The 20491-nt window shown below is 39.4% G+C and overlaps 2 protein-coding genes across 2 annotated transcripts; both read left to right on the forward strand.

Annotated features, from left to right (window-relative positions):
* Nucleotides 1-20263, forward strand: LOC148374340 (coiled-coil domain-containing protein 39-like). The gene is made up of 19 exons (XM_088335122.1): nt 1-201; nt 302-421; nt 498-644; nt 734-892; nt 966-1058; nt 1146-1274; nt 1364-1555; nt 1977-2080; nt 2157-2289; nt 3061-3255; nt 3342-3509; nt 3588-3725; nt 5693-5901; nt 9392-9521; nt 9607-9766; nt 15036-15142; nt 15739-15900; nt 16483-16562; nt 17920-20263. Exons 1-19 carry the CDS (start codon nt 103-105, stop codon nt 18008-18010), a joined length of 2616 nt encoding a protein of 871 aa, XP_088191248.1. The 5' UTR covers nt 1-102; the 3' UTR covers nt 18011-20263.
* LOC148374341 (GPI alpha-1,4-mannosyltransferase I, catalytic subunit-like) lies at nt 9931-13791 on the forward strand. Its single transcript, XM_088352692.1, is given in 3 exon segments — nt 9931-9936; nt 13152-13224; nt 13227-13791. Coding segments are annotated over 3 exon segments (621 nt in total). The 3' UTR covers nt 13769-13791.
* Nucleotides 20264-20491: the final 228 nt, after the last annotated feature.

Consider the following 20491-nt stretch of genomic DNA (forward strand, 5'->3'; position numbering starts at 1 on the left):
GACTGGGAAAATACTTTTGGATTTTGATGTGGTGAATCACTTGTGCCTTAACTTAGATATTGGAAGATAACCATAAGGGACACAAAATTTCTTTAGGTAAACATGGCTGTATTTGCGGCGAGAATTTTATCAGAGACTGGCTGGGAGCAGCACTATGCCCTGCCAGTACTGAACACTGAAAACAAGGCCCTAATAAACCAGGTGAGTAGGATCCTCAAACCTACACAAAAGTGGAAATGTTATTAGTTGTGTACAAGTTAAAAAAAATCCCCTACACAATGATTGTTGTCCAATCTTCCAGATATGTGACATAAAAAGGTTGATTGTGGAATTCAGAAACAAACGTGAGACTTATAAAGAAAAAAGGCAAATAGGCAATGACTGCCTGAAAAATGCTAAGAAGGAGCTGGATATCACAGAGGTAGGTTTAATTGATTTGAGCCCGTGGAAAAAAACAAAGATTGTTTTTTGAAAATATACTAAATTATTTTACAAAGGCTCTGTGCAAGGCCAAAGACAGAGAAGTCACATTGGAGAAAGACCTCACTGCCATTGCAGAGAGGGAAATGGGCCGTCTGGAACAAGACAATACCAAGATGGAAAATGAAATCAGGAAACTGGGTGAAAAGGCCGAATGGTATGAGGTAAATAACAGCTATATGTTTACACTCATGTGATAAATCGCAATAAAAATCCCCAAATTTCACGACTGACCTTTCAACCACCTTCTTAGAACAACATCTCAAAGGCTAGACATAAGGTGGAGCAATTTCGGGTGAAAATGAAGTGGGACGAGGAGGCACTGAAATCGTTTTTGGAGGAGTCAACCATAAAAGACGAGGACACCATGGCTATCCTGAAATATTCACATCAGGATGAGCAGAGGATCAAGGTCAACATGTTCTAGCATGCCACCTTCTATTTCCGAATAATTTTCAACTAAAATGCAAACGTCTGTCCCTCAGTCACTCAGTTTGGCCATAGAGAGGACAACATTGGAGGGCAGCAAAAAACACAAAGCCCTTGACAAAGAAATGACAGAAACTATAGCTGTGCAGGTACATAACGCAAGAGATATCTAGAAAATGTTAACAGCAGGATAAGCTGTGGTGGTGACCTACGTGTCCTGTGTTTCGTTTTCTTAGATTGCTTTGGAAAAAACAACAGAAAAATTGCAGCAGGCTCACATTGAAACTGAGCAGATCATCCACCAGTGGGAAAACACCATTCAACAGATGAAGCAAAGAGATGCCGAAATGCATCAGTGTGCTCTGGTAAACAAACAAATATGCCGTGATCAAGCTTTAGCCCAAAGCTACAAGCTATTCCAGAATAAACCAAAGGAGTTCCTTCATTGCTATAGAAACTGGCCGAGACCAACCAGACCATCAGAGACCGGAATGTCACTCTCATAGAAATGAGAAACTTGCAGGAATCACAGATAAACGACAACAAACTCAAAGAGAAAAAATTAGCTGCGACCCATCGACAAACAGCAAAACTCCGTCTGGTCTTGAAGGAGCTGGAAAGAGACTATGTCACGATGCAAGATGAGGTAACGCAGAAGTTTTATAATCGTAATAATAATAGTGTAATAAAACAAGAAAAAATATTTTAAGATATGTACATATGAGCTGGTATAGCAAATAGCAGATTATGCATTTGTTTTTTTAATTGGATTGAAAAATAATAACAATATTTCTAAAATGTTATTTCCTGTATTGTTAAAAGAAAAGAAAAATGCAGCAACATTTTCTGATATGGGAAGACAGTGAATGTTCCTCGTGTAGTTGTAAAACAAATCATAACATTGGAAAAATAATACTTAAATTACTAAGTCTACTCATTTCGAATTTTGTGTGGAAACCTTGAAATGGGGGGGTTAATTGAAATCTAAAAGAGAGTGCCAAATCAAATAGAAATGGGGTGATTTGTGTATGAATCAACCATGTTTAATTTACATTATTCATCTGCAGCTGAAAAGTTCCAAAGCCTTATTGGATAGAACAACTTCCAATGTGTATTCGATGAGATCCCAGATACGCAGGATGGAAGAAAACATCCAAAACAACGACGAAAAGTCTGTCCAACTCGCTCACCAAGTGTGATGCTGCAGTTCACGCATGACCACATATTTTGTCTCACTTGTGATGCAGACTGGCTCAGACTGGGGCCAAAAACAATGCCTTGAAAGAGAAGCTACAATCTGTGATACAGAATGCCATGAGTGAGAAGGAGAGAGCTGCTCAAATGGAAAATTTCCTCAAGGAAGAGCAACAGGCAATCAAGGTAGGATGCTGTACATATCATTTCCTGGCAGTTGTGATAACAACGTGTACTGAAACAAATTTGTGGTGAAATAATTTTAACTGTTAGTTATTGATAGATAGCGGTGGACTGTCAGTGCCTGTAAGGCCTTCTCTGCTGGCCTAAAAATATCTGAATCATGTGATCTTGTCATACTTCCTTCCTGTGCAGTTTGCATGAATTCCCTGTGCTTGTGTGGGTTCCTTCCGGGCACTCCGGTTTCCTCCCACATTCCAAAAACATGCATGTCAGGTTAATTGGCCGGTCCAAATTGTCCCTAGGTGTGAATGAACAATTGAGTTGTCTGTCTTTGTGCGACCTGCGAATGGCTGGCAACCAGTTCAGGGTGTCCCATGCCCACTGCCCACGCACCCTCACAACCCTACTGAAGATAAGAGGTGTGGATAATGGATGGACGGACTTTTAAGTGCCACAACAGATAAATTATGTCATAACTTCTATATTTGTTCGGTAAAATACATTTATTGTCCCTGAAAATTACAGGGAAATTGAAATATTTACAAATGTACAAAATTCCTAAAATAATTTAATGTTAACAACATAACGTCCCTGAAAAATACATGCATATTGACCAATCACAAGAGAGAAAAATATGCCTCGCAGGGAACTGGCTCTTATTTGGTAGAGGAGCCGGCTTCACTCCCAAGAGCCAGTTTGTTTGCAAAAGAGACATTATCAAAGGCCCAGGTGTGAAATGCACGCCACTGCTAAAAGATCATATTTGGTTTCCAGGAGCTGGACATTCAGCTACGAGATCGCGGCAAGGAGGTGGTCCACTTCAAACAGCAAGGGGAAGACTTCAAAAAAAAGGAAAAGAATCACATGGCGCATATGCTACGTAGTAAATGCACCATCAACACGCTGGAATGTCAGCTCAAGAAACAGGAAGAATACTTGGTCAAACAGATGATGATCATGAATGAGAAGGTAACCAAACAAGTGAAAGCTAGCTTGCTGGCCTACCTGCTTAGCTTTCTCTTAATGTCATTTTTCATGGCTCTTTCATCCATCAGGACTCCCAGGTGATCATATTAGACAAGAAACTAGCCCGATTGCAAGGTGTGGTTGGCGATTCGGAGGAAAAGTTGGTGATGGAAGTGAAGATCACAGAGTTGCTCAATACCCTCGAAGAGAGGGAGAAAACATCCAGTAAGATGGTCGTCAAAATCAAAGAGTCTGAGGTCAGAAGTGTGTACGGAATCAGATGCCATTCATCACAAAAGCGGCTATCTTACTGGATATCATTTTGTCCTTTGTAGGAGGACATCCGCTATTTGAGAAATGAGCGAGAGGCTTCTGCTGTTCAGAAGAAAGCCTTGTACAACAAAGTAGCGGAACTGAAGCTGATAAATAATACTATAGAGAAAGAACTCAAGCGACTCGGGCTCAAGAAACAGGTAGCTCATTTATGTACGCCGTGTTTATGTTTGACTTCTATTTACAGGAATGAAATTGTATATCAGAATATTTGTTTGAAGGCCACGTACACAAATATAAGAATGAGAATTGTCTTTGCTGTCATTGATAACAACAAAGTGAACACTGATTACAACAACATAAGAAATGGCACTCCAAGATAAACTTAAAAAGACTTAAAAAAGAAATAAATTATAAATAGAAATGTCAGGATTAATCGGCAAAAGTATCTACCAGGTTGTGCATGGTGACTGGCTTAAGTTGTAAGTGCATCATGAGAATAGTGCAATGAAAAACAGCGCAAAGATATTCCCAAATAAATCAATAAATACGAATATCCATTTTTAAAAACGACTGGTTAGACATATTCTACACACGTTTTGAATGGCGGTGATGGCCCTGGGGAATCAACTGACTGAACTTTGTTAGTCCTTGTTTTAAGGGATCTGTAGCGCCTACCAGGTGGCAACAGGTCAAAGAGATACTGGAATACTTTATAACATTGGTGGCTGTGTTGCAGTATTTATTACACACACTAAAAACAATTTTCCATATGTTCTAGTTATTTTGTCAAACCGCTTCACACAATCTTCCTATAACGGAACATTTTGAACACAAACAAAACAGGTTTTAGTAATTCAGACCTTTTTGGGTTGGTTTCGAATCAATTACTCAATCTCTGCTATCCGACCTAAGGTGTCAAACATACATGAAATCTGATCGGACTTGCAGTGAATTAATTGATGTTGAGGAATCAGACCTGAAGGTATGATGGTACCGTATTTTCCAGATTATAAAGTGCACTTAAAAAACAAAAGATGCCGTGAATTCAAAAGTGCGTCTTAAAAGCCCGTATGCCTTATGGACAAGATATACGGTAAATAAAATCGGAAATGCAAAATTACATTGAAATGGTTCTATATACAGTAACCGTTTACGAACGAATCAGTTGGGTTTTGCAGTCGGACCTACGTGAAAGGGAAGCAGGAACTTAGGAAAAGGAGCTCAATATAAGATTGGTATTTAATACAGAATCGGGAACAAATTAAAAAACAGTGTTTACAAAACAAAAAATATGTCCAAACAAAATCAAACCTGACAATATCCAAACCCGAAACAAACAACAAACTGGAAATGGAAATGCAAATGCAATGACCCGACCACTGTGCTGTCCAAACGGTCTTTATAACCTGTCAGGAAAATTAGGGACTGGTCTGTCTAGATTGGGCTCAGGTGTGTCTTACCCCCCACCCGGTTGGTGCCCTTTGGGGGAAGGTGGCATGCAAGAACCTAACAGAATCAATTTATTTTAGTTGCAGAACGAGATCTGCCAATATTTATGAGACAGATTTTTTCAAATTGCAAAACCTGACAGCAGTTCCCCTTAAATATAAAAGATCTTTCACAGGGGAATATTTCTAAAGGTGAGCGGTATAGTCCAGAAAATATGATAAATATAACATTCAGTTCAGTTTTTTTAAACCAATAGATTTAATTTTGTGCCGTGGCCCACTTAAAACCGATGGTGGGCGGCAAATGGCCCCCAAGCCATAGTATGATAACCCGTATTTATCTTAATGCTAAATTGAAAACATCTGTTCTCCATTTACATTAACTTGGAAAACAGACTATTCATATAATACCAAGAAATGTAAATTATGCCCAATTTTGAAAGTTTCACTTCTGGGTGGACTCAAATAAATACTTTATTTTGTAGGAAACCGTACACTTCTATTCTAACTGCAGTACATGGTCTAATTTTGTTTTTAAACAGTGCCATTTTGCGATTTAGTGACTCACCGTACAATGTTCAAACACTGTTGACTGTTACCACGGCAACCGCGGCACGTAAAAGAAAATGTGGAACTGAAACGTTCAGTCTCAGATGATTCTGCTTAACAAATGAGCGGCCTCCACAGCAAAACAATGACTTGTTGACCTTCATCAGGATAATGTGGTGGAGCAGAACATCTCCAAGCTGGAGGTGCGGCGTAAGCGGGATCTCCTTTTCAACAAAGCCAACAGTGTGGTGTCCTTGGAGAAAAGACAACTAAATGTGAAGAAAGCTATTCATGAGAGGCAGGAGGAGATCCGGGTTTACACTCAGATGCTCACTCAGCAGCTGAAGACCATGGAGCAGGAGAGACAGAAAATCGGGTAAAAACTGCCTTGAATTTTTGTAAAATTATGTAATATCTTTTATATTTTCTGAAGGAATTTCCTCTTTTTAGTGTTTATCAACTGTGCATATGAAAAAAAAGCAAACGAACAAATTAATTACAGTGTATCTAAAGGGACAGTGTGTATTATTTGACCATTAAATGTGGCTGTACTGTGTCGTGAGACTGAAAATGAGTGGTAAAAAGCACAAGAAAGGACACAAACTTCAGAGACCAAAGTAACCATTATTGTTTTTCAACGTCTTGCGAAACCTTTCTCAGTACTTTTGTTTATTTTCATCTGGGTACCCGTGGCAGCAAGATGGCGGACAAATATGTCAGCTCCTTTTAGGCTCATGTTATATAAACTAAATGCACATTTTGTACTTCGTATCTGAAAAAAATGCTCTATTATAAAATAGTCCATGTAGTTTTTCTCAGTATTTAAACTAAAATTGTTTTTTTTTATTGAGTGAGGGTTTTCCTTTTATCACTAGGAGGTGCTAATTAATACACAATGTCCCCTTAATTCAGGAATGTAGACAAAAATAGCAAAAACCACAGATTTAAGTGTAAATGATTGATTATCTGTTTTTTTATGAAAACTTTTAACTGAATTTGGGAACTGTTGGATTTCATATCTATTATAGAAAGTAGCAAAAGATCTCTTAAGCTTTTTGTGTTTACCATTAATTTCCAATCACTGGGGTTAAAACGTGTAGTTTAATTGTAAGTGTTGCGGTCAAGGAAGACATGCACCGCATGTGAGTGCAATCGTGTTGCCTTAAGCAGCGCATCCGTGACTTCTATTTTGAGTCAAATAACATTGCGATGTGTTCTGTTCAAAAGTTCTCTGGTTTATAAATGGTAGTCAGAAAATACAGCTACAGTGGTTGGTCTGATTTGGGAGTGGCGTTTGACGACATCCAGAGGACATATTTAAAACTTCATGTCAAATTTTTGATGTGATGCGGCTTATTTTCTCTTGTTCTTCTCTCGGCCTTGTCTCGCAGGCCGCATTAAATCTCTTGGCGGGCCTGATGTGACCCGCGGGCATTATGTTTGACACTAACCTAATGTACTTCTATAGTCTGCTATTGTGCAACTAAATTTTGGCATGTTGGATATGTGGGGCGGCAACATGAGCAGAGAAAATTTACCTGGCCTCAGCGCTATTAGCATTAACAGCAGGTTTCATACAAGAGCTTAAAATCCTTGAAAATGCTTGAATTTTAATATTGGGCTTTCGAGGCTCGAAACCTGCTGGAGTTTTGGGTGAAGTGCTTATAAATTGTTGAAACTGTTGCCATGTATCTTGGCAGTCTGACTCGATAGACCACACATTAAATGAAGAAAAATAGAAAAAGTCTGCTTGAGGCTGACACTGCTCTCTGGTGGCTTGCCTTAGCCATTGCATTTCTTCTTCCCTTGTGTTAAATGGCTGTTGGCATTAGTTTGTATGTCACTCGAAGCGTCATCGCCCAATAGTGGACAGGTACATAAGGTCAAATGCCGAGAAGCTGCCGTTATCATGAACGATGGCTAGAAAACAAACAATACAAACAATGGCTCAAACGTGGGAAAAATCCACGCTCTGCATGCAGCCATGTTTGCAAAAAGGAGATTCCCAATGGGAGAGTCGGTTTATCCAGTCACATAAAATAATTCAAGAAGATTAACTACCTTATCTATCCATCCATCCATCCATTATCTGCACCGCTAGGGTCGCGGGGGTGCTGGAGCCCATCTCAACTATTTTCGGGCAGTGGGCAGGGGACACCCTGAAATGGTTGCCAGCCAGTCGCAGGGTACACAGGGACATACAATTCGCTCGCTCATTCACACCTAAGGACAATTTAAACCGGCCAATTAACCTGACATGGATGTTTTTGGAATGTGGGAGGAAACTGCAGTGCCCGGAGGAAACCCACACAAGCACGGGGAGAACATGCAAACTCCACACAGGAGATTTGATCTCATGACCTCAGAACTGTGCCGCACACGCGCTAACCCCAGCGCCGTTGTGCTGCCCTAGCTTATCTATGATTTATGAATTTTCATTGCAAGGATCACGGATCAATTAATTACTATGGGCCATGCAAAAAATTAAGGTTGCGTTTCCCTGTGGTAAATTTTGATGGGAAGAACTTCTTGCAACTGAACATGTAAGTTATATATTACCGTATGGTAATAAATATAGGTTGTGATGTGGCTGCAGTTTGTGGAATGGAGTGCGAGGTATTGCACAGAGTGAATCAAGGAAGCAAGGTTTTGGGTGCTCTGAGGAGAGTGATGACAACATTAGTATGAGTATGGATGTTAAGAGGGGACTTTGTATTAGAGCGTGATTGTGAAGACTGTGTTAAAGGATGCAGAGACTTGGAGCCTGAACGCAGATTTGAGAAGGAAATTAAATGTTTTGGAGATGAATTGTTTGAGGAGTATGTTTGGAGTGACAGGATTGGATTATTGAGAAATGAAATTGTGAGAGACAGAACTGGAGTTGTAGTGGAACTGAGCAAGCGTGTGGATAAGAGAGTACTCGGTTGATTTGGACACATGGAGGGGATGGATGAGGAGTGAATGTTGAAGAGGATCTACAGAGCAGAAGTAAATGGAAGGAGAGCAAGAGGAAGGCCACGATTGACCTGGATGGATGGTGTTATGAGTGCACTGCAGGAAAGAAGTCTAAATATAGTGGAAGCTAGAGCTCTTGTTGGTGATAGGAATGATTGGAGAGGTGTTGTAAAAGGATAGTGGGATGTTTGAACGCGTCCTAACGGATGGGCAGGTATGATGCGGCAGGGGTACACCAGTGAAAGCTGTCGGGCCCTGCTATTGAACAGAAGAGTGCTTCCTTGTGTCCCGCTTCATCTGGAGGGACAAAAGCATGACCAACTTGGGTGCCGAGGTGCTTAACTTGTTTGGGTGTTTGGGCATTTGGGTTGGCCATGGTCCCCAAACATTTTTGTGTGTAATTTTACTACTTTTTCCCTTTTTTAAAATTTTCTTTGTTTTTGTATGTGTTTTCTTGCTGTCGGTCATCCCTCTCGAGGGATATTACATGGGTAGATAGATAGATGGATAATACCGTAATTTTTACCAGACACCTACATGAGAAGAGTTTTCTTTTAAAAACATCTACACACATATTGTTTAGATCCACAAACATATTTGCAATTTACTCAAGATCTAAAGAGCATATGTCTTGATAAATGCAAACACAAGATTAAAAATCGCAGATGTAAATTGCGGATATATTTGTCGACCTGCAAAACGTTTGAAGATTGCGGACATATTTGGGGACAAATCTGCAAAATACATAATTCGCACCGGATTTCTTCTTTTAATAGTACTGGAGAGATTTGAAATTTGGCTATGAAAGTCAAAAAGTGCTTGATTTTGGCGGTGAAAAAGGTGTATGAACCTTGCCACAGTTAGTTGAGGATCGCGTATTGATTTCTATTCTCCACTGTCATTCCTCCTAGCTTGGACCTGAATATAAAGTTGTACAAAGTGGAAGCCACAAAGAAACATTATGAGGTTGTGACATTTGCCATGGCAGCTGACGAAGATGACGGCGATCCGGTCAAGTCTCAAGCTCATTACATTGCTCGGGTGAGAACATATAAAATGTTAAATGACACGATGTCACATTTCGCCAGGTGCCTCAAGTCACTAAAACACCGTTTTCTTCTGCTAGGCGGCACTCGAAAAAGCGGAACTCAGACAGCAAGGAAAGTGTCTCAACAATAAAATCCGCAAGGCTGAACAAGAAAACAAAGCTTTGGAGAACACAACTCTGTTATTCCACCTCAGTAATACCGGATTTCACACGACTGTCATGAAAGCAAAGGAATCCAGTACGTACACACAAAATTTGACACTTTAATAGGTTGCAATTATTAAGGGAAATAGTTTTTTTAGCAATCCCTTTTTATGTGTGTAAATGCTTAAAGCCCCAAAGTGTAATATTTGACCATTAGATGGCACTGTGCACAGCGTGGCGGCTGAATGCCGAACAAACATGGCGGTGACATAAGTAGGATTCCACTGTGTAAAAGAAATACAAATTTCTCAACTTGTGATTTTTTTTTGTATAATAGTTATTTTATGTTTATGTAGTATTCAAATCTTCCATCAATTATCTGCACCACTTATCAGTAGGGTTGGCGCATGCTGGAGCCCATCCCAGCTATCTTCGGGCAGTGGGCAGGGGACACCCTCAACTGTTTGCCAGCCAGTCGCAGTGTACACAAAGACCTTAAAGGCATGTCTTTGGAATGTGGGAGGAAACCAACGCAGACAGAGGGAGAACATGCAAACGTCACAAGGGGAGGCTGCGGTAGCTAGACTTGAAGCCTAAACCTCGGCACCATGGGGCTGCACGCTAACCACTCAGCCATCATTGTTGTTCTTTTTTTATTGGGTGATTTTTTTTTTTATACCAGAATGAGGCACTAAACTTTGCACACTGCCCCTTTAAACTTTGGTACGAATTTCACTTATCCGACCTTTTAAAACTCGGAATACAAAGATGTTAGATACAGTAATCCCTTGTTTTTTGCAGGGGTTGCATTCCAAAAAGTACTTGTTGATGTCGATGTCTCAATCTTTTATACAATTATCATACAATTAAATACTCTCCTATTCAGTGAAACTAAAGGGCAAAACGTTTTGTGGCGGAAGACTGTTTGGCCAATCAGAATGCAGAACACGATGCAAATCCGTGAGGTAGCAAAACTTTAAAAAGTAAACCGCGTTATAGCGAGTGATTAGTGTAATTATGATGCAGGAATTGCAGACAAACATTCTTTTTGGAAAACTTACTGACGAACCTACTTTATTTTCTTCACGTTTTTATGGTTGTACAATACATGTATGCACATTGAAAGGAACAGTCATTGATTTGAAGTAAAAAAAAGTAAAAGAGAAAAATCATCATCAAATTACTATTTTTATTACACACACACACACACACACACACACACACACACACACACACACACACACACACACACACACACACTATATATATATATATATATATATATATATATATATATATATATATATATATATATATATATATATATATATATATATATATATATATATATATATATATATATATATATATACAGTGCATCCGGAAAGTATTCACAGCGCTTCACTTTTTCCACATTTTGTTATGTTACAGCCTCATTCCAAATTGTATTAATTTAATCTCTTATCTCAAAATTCTACACAAAATACTCCATTATGACAATGTGAAAAAGTTTTTTTTTAACTTTTTTTGAATTTATTAAAAATAGAAAACTAAGAAATCACATTAACATAAGTATTTACAGCCTTTGCCATGAAGCTCAAAATTGAGCTCAGGTACATATTTTTTCCACTGATCATCCTTGAGATCTTTCTTCAGCTTAATTGGAGTCCACCTGCAGTAAATTAATTTGATTGGACATGATTTGGAAAGGCACACACTTGTCTATTTAAGGTCCCACATTTGAGTGTGCATGTCATTGCACAAACACCAAGCATGAAGTCAAAAGAACTGTCTGTAGACCTGCGAGACAGGATTGTTTTGAGGCACAAATCTGGGGAAGGATACAGAAAAAATTCTGCTGCTTTGAAGGTCCCAATGAGCACAGTGGCCTCCATTATTCTTAAACGGAAGACATTTGGAACCACCAGGACTCTTCCTAGAGCTGGCCGGCCTTCTAAACTGAGCGATCGGGGAAGAAGGGCCTTAGTCAGGTAGGTGACCAAGAACCCGACGGTCACTCTGTGAGAGCTCCAGCGTTCCTCTGTGGAGAAAGGAGAGCCTTCAAGAAGGACAACCATCTCTGCAGCAATCCACCAATCAGGCCTGTATGGTAGAGTGGCCAGACGAAAGCCACTCCTTAGTAAAAGGAACATTAAGCCCGTCTGGAATTTGCCCAAAAGCACCTGAATGACTCTTAGACCATGAGAAACAAAATTCTCTGGTCTGATGAGACAAAGATTGAACTCTTTGGTGTGAATGCCAAGCGCCATGTTTGGAGGAAACAAGGCACTGCTCATCACCAGGCCAATACCATCCCTACAGTGAAGCATGGTGGTGGCAGCATCATGCTCTGGGGATGTTTTTCAGCAGCAGGAACTGGCAGACTAGCAGGATAGAAGGAAAAATGAATGCAGCAATATATAGAGATATCCTGGATGAAAACCTGCTCCAGAGCGCTCTTGACCTCAGGCTGCGGCAAAGGTTTATTTTTCAGCAGGACAACGACCCAAAGCACACAGCCAAGATCTCAAAAGATTGGCTTCAGAACCGTTCCGTGAATTTCCTGGAGTGGCCCAGCCAGTGTCCAGACTTGAATCCGATCGAACATCTCTGGAGAGATCTGAAAATGTCTGTGCACAAATGTCTCCCATCCAACCTGATTGAGCTTGAGACTTATTGCAAAGAAGAATGGGCAAAACTGCCTAAAGAAAGGTGCGCTAAACTTGTGGGATCATATTCAAAAAGACTTGAGGCTGTATTTGCTGCCAAAGGTGGATCAACAAAGTATTAAGCAAAGGCTGTAAATACTTATGTAAATGTGATTTCTTAGTTTTCTATTTTTAATAAATTCAAAAAAAGTAAAAAAAAAACTTTTTCACATTGTCATAATGGAGTATTTTGTGTAGAATTTTGAGATAAGAGATTAAATTAATACAATTTGAAATGAGGCTGTAACATAACAAAATGTGGAAAAAGTGAAGCGCTGTGAATACTTTCCGGATGCACTGTATATATGTAAATAAATGGCAGCACGGCAGCGCAGTGGTTAGAGCGTGTGCGGCACAATTCTGTGGTCATGAGATCTAACCTCCTGTATGGAGTTTGCATGATCTCCCCGTGCCTCAGTGGGTTTCTTCCAGGCACTCCGGTTTCCTCCCACATTCCAAAGACACGCATGTCAGGTGGATTGGCCGGTCCAAATTGTCCCTAGGTGTGAATGATCGAGCGAGTTGTCTGTCCCTGTGTGCCCTGCAATTGGCTGGCAACCAGTTCAGGGTGTCCCCTGCCCACTGTCCAATGATTGCTGGGATGGGCTCCAGCACCCCCGCGACCCTACTAAGGATAAGCGGTGCAGCTAATGAGATGAGATGATATATATATATATATATATATATATATATATATATATATATATATATACCGTAAATTCCGGACAATAGAGCGCACCTGATTATAAACCGCACCCACCACATTTTAAGAGGAAAACCGATTTTGTACTTACACAAGCCGCACCTGTCGGTGTGGCCGCTGCTCTTTTTTCTGCTCTGGCCGCTTTTTTTATCACATCTACGGGTGGACGTTCCTTCACGAGACTTACTTGTATCATCTCACCAGAAGAGATACTCGACATAACTTCTCACCATATTTCTACATGCTCTACTTGACTGCAGACAGCAGGTGGAGCCATTGGATGTCTCTTGCGGCATTCCTGCCACAGTTGATCCTCTTGATTGGGACTTCGTGGGCTTTTCACCGTCACCTGACTTTCTGTTGTTTCCTCCACACGGCCATTTTTGTTTCTTTTAACAAAGTCTGCACATCGCAGTACTTCCTGTGGTACCTGAGTTTGCTCCCGCTGGCCGTTCCTCATTTGAGTCTTTCGCTTAAACAAGGAGTCGGACTGCTCCTGCTGTGGTTTTCCGGACAGGGCCTGTGGTTGATCCCGGCTTACTTCCTGGAGTTCGAGGGCCGCCACGCTTTTCTGTGGGTCTGGTCGGCCGGGCTGCTCTTCCTCATCGTCAATTGTTTCGTCTTGATACAGATGATCAGGCATTACGAACCCAACGTCGATGAGAAGAGACTCAAGACGGAATGAGATCTCTGGAATATACCAACAACAATCGTTTGCTTGCGCCCTCATTAAAAAATGTAAAAAATGTAACACAAACACAAAATTAACCCAAACCCGACTTTAAGTCCCGCCATTGAAACTGAATGTCCTTCAATAAAGTACACAGCCGGCAAAATGAACGGAAAATGATACCGGTACTTAAGGTTTGATGCAGACCTGCAGAGTCCGGGTCCCGTTGAAAGTAATCCAAGGAAAAAGGGTACATTTCCAAAGGTAAGGGTGGGAAAAATATATATCCACTATTGTCCGCCACATCCACAAACGCGTCTCACGTTTACTCCTTTTTCCGTCAGCCCCCGTGGTTTTCGTCCCTTCTCTTTGATTCGCCCGTACAAAACATATCGGAATAAGTCTTTAAAATAAATACATTACAAAAATATGCAGTTGCAAATACATATTATACATGGTTACACATATTTACAAAGACGGTACACCGAGAGAGTTTTCAAAGCTTTAATGATAATAATATAACTTTCATCCCAAACGGCGCCTGTGACAGGTAGCAACACGCTAGCAACACGCTCGCAACACAGTAAACTGGTCTGTTAAAAAAAACATACCGTACTTATAAAAATCACGGTACACCGTCCTCATCTTCCTCCTTAGAACTGAAGTCATCAAAGTCGTCTTCCTCCGTGTCGGAAAGAAACGTTGTCATATAGACGTCGTCCCACGCTCCCATCCACTCCTGATTCTGTGCCCTCCTCTTCGTCACGCAGCAAAACTGACTTTTCGGAACCAGTTGGTGATGGTGGATTTTTTTGATGCTGCCCCACGCTGATAGGATCCACTGGAAGACTTGCGAAAAAGTTGCCTTTCGCATGTGGCCAGTTTTAGTGAAAGATTTCTCGCCGCTAGTCAAGCCAAGAAGTTGCAGTCTTCCTCGGCGCATATATTCCACCGTTCTAAATCGTACTTTTTGTAAAAAAGAAAAATTACATAAAATGGCCGCATCACTGAATAAGCCGCAGGGTTGAATGTTTGGGAAAAAAGTAGCGGCCTATATATATATATATATATATATATATATATATATATATATATATATATATATATATATTCCCCTTGATGAATAGATTTCTTTTACCAATATTAGACGCTAAACAATACACTGTGCCTTTAAAAATGCCACTTATTTACAAATCTATTTATTAATAACGAGTAAAAAAAAGCATTCCTCAATTTTATTATTAGTCTTTGAGTAAACACCGTTTTTGTTTTTCCACGCCAGCTCCGGATTATCAGGAAAAATTCAAGCTTGAGGAACAACTGAAGCAATCCCAGGAAATACTGCTGAGCAAAAGTGACTTGGCCAAAAAGCTACGTGAGGAAGTACAGGTACTAATAAGAATTAATTGAGAAACAGCTAATTTCAAGCTTTGACAGTAAACACCACCCACATAAAGCAGACTCTTCTTGGGGAGGCCTTTTCATCAGCAAGTTTTGTGTATCAGACACTGCTCAAAGACAGTGGTGTGGCCTTTTTTCTTTTCTTCTTTGGCAATTTTCATCAACATTTTACACCAGTCTTACTTTCAAATGGGCAGCGACATGGCATTTTCCCAACTATTGACTATGTATTGGTGCTTAAGCAACATCCATTGCAGCCTGGCTATCCTGGAAAGTGGATAACTTCATGTGTGGCCCCTTCTCAAGTTTTCTGATTTTCTTTACGCAATTATTTAAAAAAAAATCTGCATGCTGGTTTCACATCAGGGGATGTTGGAAATGTGGCCTGTGCAGACCCTTGAGACCCCGTGATTGAGAGCGATACAATAAACGTGACTTGACTTACAGTAACAATAATATCATTTCACAAACAAAGTGTGTGTGATTGTCTTCCAAACCTTGAAAAGAGGTCATATTAGACACATTTGTTACTTGCAATGCCAGCCAAAGATGCATCAGCCTAATGTGACCTTTGTTCCCTTTAGGAAGTCAACATTTCCTTGAAGAACCGATTACAGGCCAAGCAGGATTTGGAGAACCAAGTCAGGCAACTGATGGAATTTAACGATTCTATCAATGAAATGCTGGTTGCTGCCACCAAGTACAGACCTCAACTCAAATCCGCCCTGATGCAACATTTTCAGCAGGTGGGGCTCTTTTCTTAGGGGGACATTTTGTATTATTTTGCGCCTCCTAATGGTCAAAAACATCATTAAAAACATTATTATTGATTTGAAATAAGTACATATATATGAGCCATCAAGCAAACATACATTTCTTTAAATACTCGTAGGTCGAGAATTTGGTATTTATTTTACAGTGATCCTCACCTATATGATTGTCTGCCAACTTGCTGCTACGGGTACCCAAAGCAAAGAAATACCCTTTGAAAGTCTGGACAAAATGATGAGAAGAAAAATGCTGAGTTTTGGTCGGTTAGAGGCTCACTACATTGTATTTCTCCTTGTGCTTTTTAGCACTCGTTTTTGGTTGCACGACACAGTACAGCATTATTTAGTGGTCAAATATTACACATATTACAATATGCTGTGCTTGTATTTTGATCAACAAATGTTTGTGTAAATAGATGCTCTTTACTTTACAAGTTTCCATTGACCGTATGCTATTTTGATTGTGCCTTCAGATATCTTTTCTAAAACGGGGCTAGCCTTGTAAAAGGATATGAAACACTGATGCAAAACTTCTCCAAATGTCTGTGTTTTCTTCAGGTCAGTCTGCATTTTCCAATGGCTTCTGTCTCTGGCGTGAGTCGACGGTCCAACCCTGTCAGCGGTTCAGTCTCTGCCAGGCACGTGAAGAAAAAAAGCGATTACTGTTTTGCTGTCATTGGGCCAAAATCTCACTATTTATTTTGTTTTCATCATAAAATGCACATCTTTGGGTGTAATTTAGGTTTATTATGGAAAAATCGGAACCCTTGTACATTACCTAATGTCTTTCATAATTTTTTGTATTGTTTTAAGTCACAGACTAAAATCCCCCTTTTAGTGTATAGTATAGCTTAACTTACACATCATGACTTGGTCAATATTTTTCCCATGTCAAAATAATCAGGCCTGCCAATTGGTTTAATCCACCTCGCGAAACAATGCTGAGAGAAGCACAAGAAAAAAAATGAGCTGCATTCCATGAAACAATTTTAAATATGGATGTTGCCAAAGCCAGGTGTCATTCCCAAAGCAAACTAACCACTGTATTGTATTTGCTGACTACCATTTATCAACCAGAGAACATTTAAGGAAACACCCATCTTGAGTTGATTTTCCTTAAAATAAAAGTCACGGACGTGCTTCTTAAGGCAATATGATTGCACTCATGTGTGGTGCATGGACGTCTCTCTTAACCGCAACATTTGCTCTAAACTGCGTTTAAAAAAAAAATGTATCCCCAGTGATTAGAAATGATTGGTAGCGCTTAAATTACAGCATACACATTTAAATAGCACCGAGTGGTCTTTGTAGAAGTTTTGTCTTTCAAGAAGCTTTAGCTCCTTTCTATAACAGATATGGAGTGTAAGAGTTGGGTTCCCAATTTAGGTAAACAATTTCAAAACAAATACATATTATGCAGGAAAATACATTTATTTCATAAAATCATTTGCATTTAGTGTTTGTGCCCACTTTTTTTTTAAGTTTGCATGAGTTAAATTAACAGTTGTGGATTTTTTTTTTTTTTAACAAATGCACAGTTGTTAAACTCTACAAATGATTCAATTGTCTTGAAAGAAAACTGTTTTGAGGAAAACAAATTCTCAATCATTTAATAGTTGATTCTTAGACTTCTGGAAGATAAATGTAATTTAATTGTGAGCCTCCAAACGATCCACAGCCCAACAGCTAAAGAACACTTTTTATGACATTAATAAGTGTTTTTTTTTTTTTTGCGTTTTTTTACCATTTGGCCCCCGAAATAAAATGAATTGACATCCTTGCGTTTAAGGCAAAAAAAAAAAAAATAGATACAGTAACTGTAAAGTACTGTAAAATAACCTTTTTTAGGAGATTAGTGTAGGACAGATTTGTATACCAACATCAAGGAAGAACAAAATTGCATACCAAAATCAAGGAAGAACAAAATTAAATGTATCTATGATGGAAATTCTGCACCTGTCCAATTGAAAACATATTCTTCCCTTGCTATGATAGGTGTGCTGCATTCTCAGCCAGCAGCCAGAAGCCTTCAGAAGAGCCTGACCCCACTGTGAAGACTGTTGTTCTGGGCCAGGATCTGCCTTAACATTTTTGCTCCATGATGTCCAATAATAGCAGTTGCCCTTAAGTTCACAAAAACTTTGATGATTGCTGATTACATAAAAGAAAAATTCCGACATGCAGAAAAATAAACAACTGCCGGGCAAACATATACAGAGTGTTCCAAAAGTCACAGGCACATTTGAAGTCCCTATATCTCCTTTAACTATGAATAAGATAATAACTGTGCTATCTTAATTACACTAGGTCTTAGGAAGGCAAATGATTTTTCCATTTCTTCTCAGACCCGTTAATGGCGTGGCCTCAACTGTTTTGTGTGCTTGAATTTGCAAAAACTAAATCATGGACTATTCAACGTAAATTTCACAAAAAAATCGGAAAGATGGAGTGAAAATCCATAGAGAGATGGCATGGGAAGTTCACATGGGATGGGTGCTTATGTTCAACTCAAAGAACTGGAAGCCTCTCAATTTGAGGAGTTGTAATTGAACAAGTTCGAACTGTTTTCCAGACGAGCTCCGTTAAATTGCTCAAAAGAGCCATTAGGTAACTTTAGTGTCCTACAACAACTGTTCGGCATGTCTCAAGAAAACGACTGCACATTCGATTTAATTCAATTTATTTATTTATTATTACTTTTCACCGACTGCAACGGGTGGGTACAGTCAATGCTGTTGCAGCAGAGCGTGCGCCAATAGATCCATTTACAGCACTCGGTATTCCCAGGCGGTTTCCCATTCAAGTACTAACCAGGCCTGATCCTGCTTAGCTTCCTGAGATTGGGTGTTCTCGGGGTGATATGGCTGTAAAAAGGTCAACAGGTCATGATGCCTTACAAGCTTAAGTTAATCCAAAAGTTAAGTGACTCTGACAAACCATGTCAATGATGACATACATAAACATGCGGTAAAACTGGTTAATGGATAAATTGAGTGAGAAGGAGTCTTGTGACTTCATTTGCCCACGGGATGGGGCCCCACCACAATGGAGCCTCAGGGTTAGGCATTTTCTGAACATAACACTGCCAGACAGATGGATTGGATGGTCTGAGTAGAATGATCAAAATCTCATGTCCTGGCCGCCTACATCTCCAGATATCACACAATGCGATTTCTTTGAGTAGGGATTTGTGAAAGGATTGGTCTATGTACACCCTATTCCTAGACACCCAGATGAGAGGAAGGTACAGATAACAAGCTGTTTCAACCATTGACAAAGCAATCCTGGGACACATTTAGCAAGAATTTGACTATTTGCTTGATGTGCGTCGCATGACCAATGGTGCTAACATTGATTATCTTTGAACATTCAATGTAAACATTCAGATTAGACGCTTTCTGAATTTATCAGATGTGTTTTTATATCCTTAATAATTTCTGAGATGTTCAATGTCAAAATGTACCCAAAACTTATGGAACACTCTGTATGTCGTACTTCAATAAGAAAGGTGACTATTTGCCAACAAAAGCTAAAACAAGTACCGTAAGTTACTGCACTGTAATGCAATTTTTTGTTACGGTATTGTCAACGTTTTAGAGCTGCTTTAAATCAAGTTAAAGATTGAGGCTAGTTTGAATAAGGGATATTCATTGATTGAGAAATGACAGCCACATTTACAGTACACATCCATAATACTAATTGTTTTGCATGATTTATAATTTTTATATTAAATTACATATGTACTCACACATTCGAAGAAAACATATTTGGGTATATGTTCACCTTGTCTTTCAGCACTGTTTTTCATCCAAGACAAACAATGGCACTTTTATTCCTTATCACATGCTGTATGCTAATTCACTGTTTTTGCCTGTATTAGTTACAATAGCTTACATGCACAGTGGTACCACTTTACACGAAGCAATTGAGCTGGGCATTATCGTCATCTACTGTGTAATTGACTCGTTTTTTTTCTCTTTCATAGCATTATATTGACAGGACAAAGGCCCAGGACCCGCTAAAAAAAGGTCCGTGACGCTCTTTTGAGTCCTGATCCACCAGTTAAGAAATGCTGCTCTCATGTTGTTTAAAATAAATACATATTTTTTTGACCTACTCTATAAAATGTACGTCTTTATAGCTCATCTTTTTTTAATTATTGATCTTTTCTCTATTTAATGGATTTTTTTTAAACCACTAAGAAACACAAGATAATACACACTGTACCTTTATTAGAAATTAATAATAGAAAAGTGGTTGATTGAAAGCTCAATGTTTTCTGTTGTCACAATGTGTTCCTATAATGATTCTACAAATAAAGCAATTGTTTTTCTTGTGAGTTATTTGATTTAACTGACAACACAGGAATACAATTCTTTCCCCTTTGTTCCCTCAAAACAATGCCTTTATTTGCTGTTTGTGTAGCCCGGAATGGCTTCAAGCTCAGCTGCATGTTGCATGCTGCATGTTATCTCCTGCTGCTCATGTTTGAAAAAAAAAAAAAAAAAAAAAAAAAAGACCTGAATGGGTTGCTAGGAGCGACCAACAACAAACACCCACCAGTCTT

This window comes from Urocampus carinirostris, chromosome 1 (assembly GCF_059441175.1).
Source record: "Urocampus carinirostris isolate Australia breed hairy pipefish chromosome 1, RoL_Ucar_1.0, whole genome shotgun sequence".
Lineage (NCBI taxonomy): Eukaryota > Metazoa > Chordata > Actinopteri > Syngnathiformes > Syngnathidae > Urocampus > Urocampus carinirostris.

What these genes read in the sequence shown, in the direction of transcription:
- LOC148374340 (XM_088335122.1), top strand. Translation starts at nt 103, where the DNA reads ATGGCTGTATTTGCGGCGAGAATTTTATCAGAGACTGGCTGGGAGCAG. An exon ending in AAATGCATCAGTGTGCTCTG is followed by an intron (nt 1,275 to 1,363) that starts GTAAACAAACAA and finishes TCATTGCTATAG; the next exon opens with AAACTGGCCGAGACCAACCA. An exon ending in GACTCGGGCTCAAGAAACAG is followed by an intron (nt 3,726 to 5,692) that starts GTAGCTCATTTA and finishes GACCTTCATCAG; the next exon opens with GATAATGTGGTGGAGCAGAA.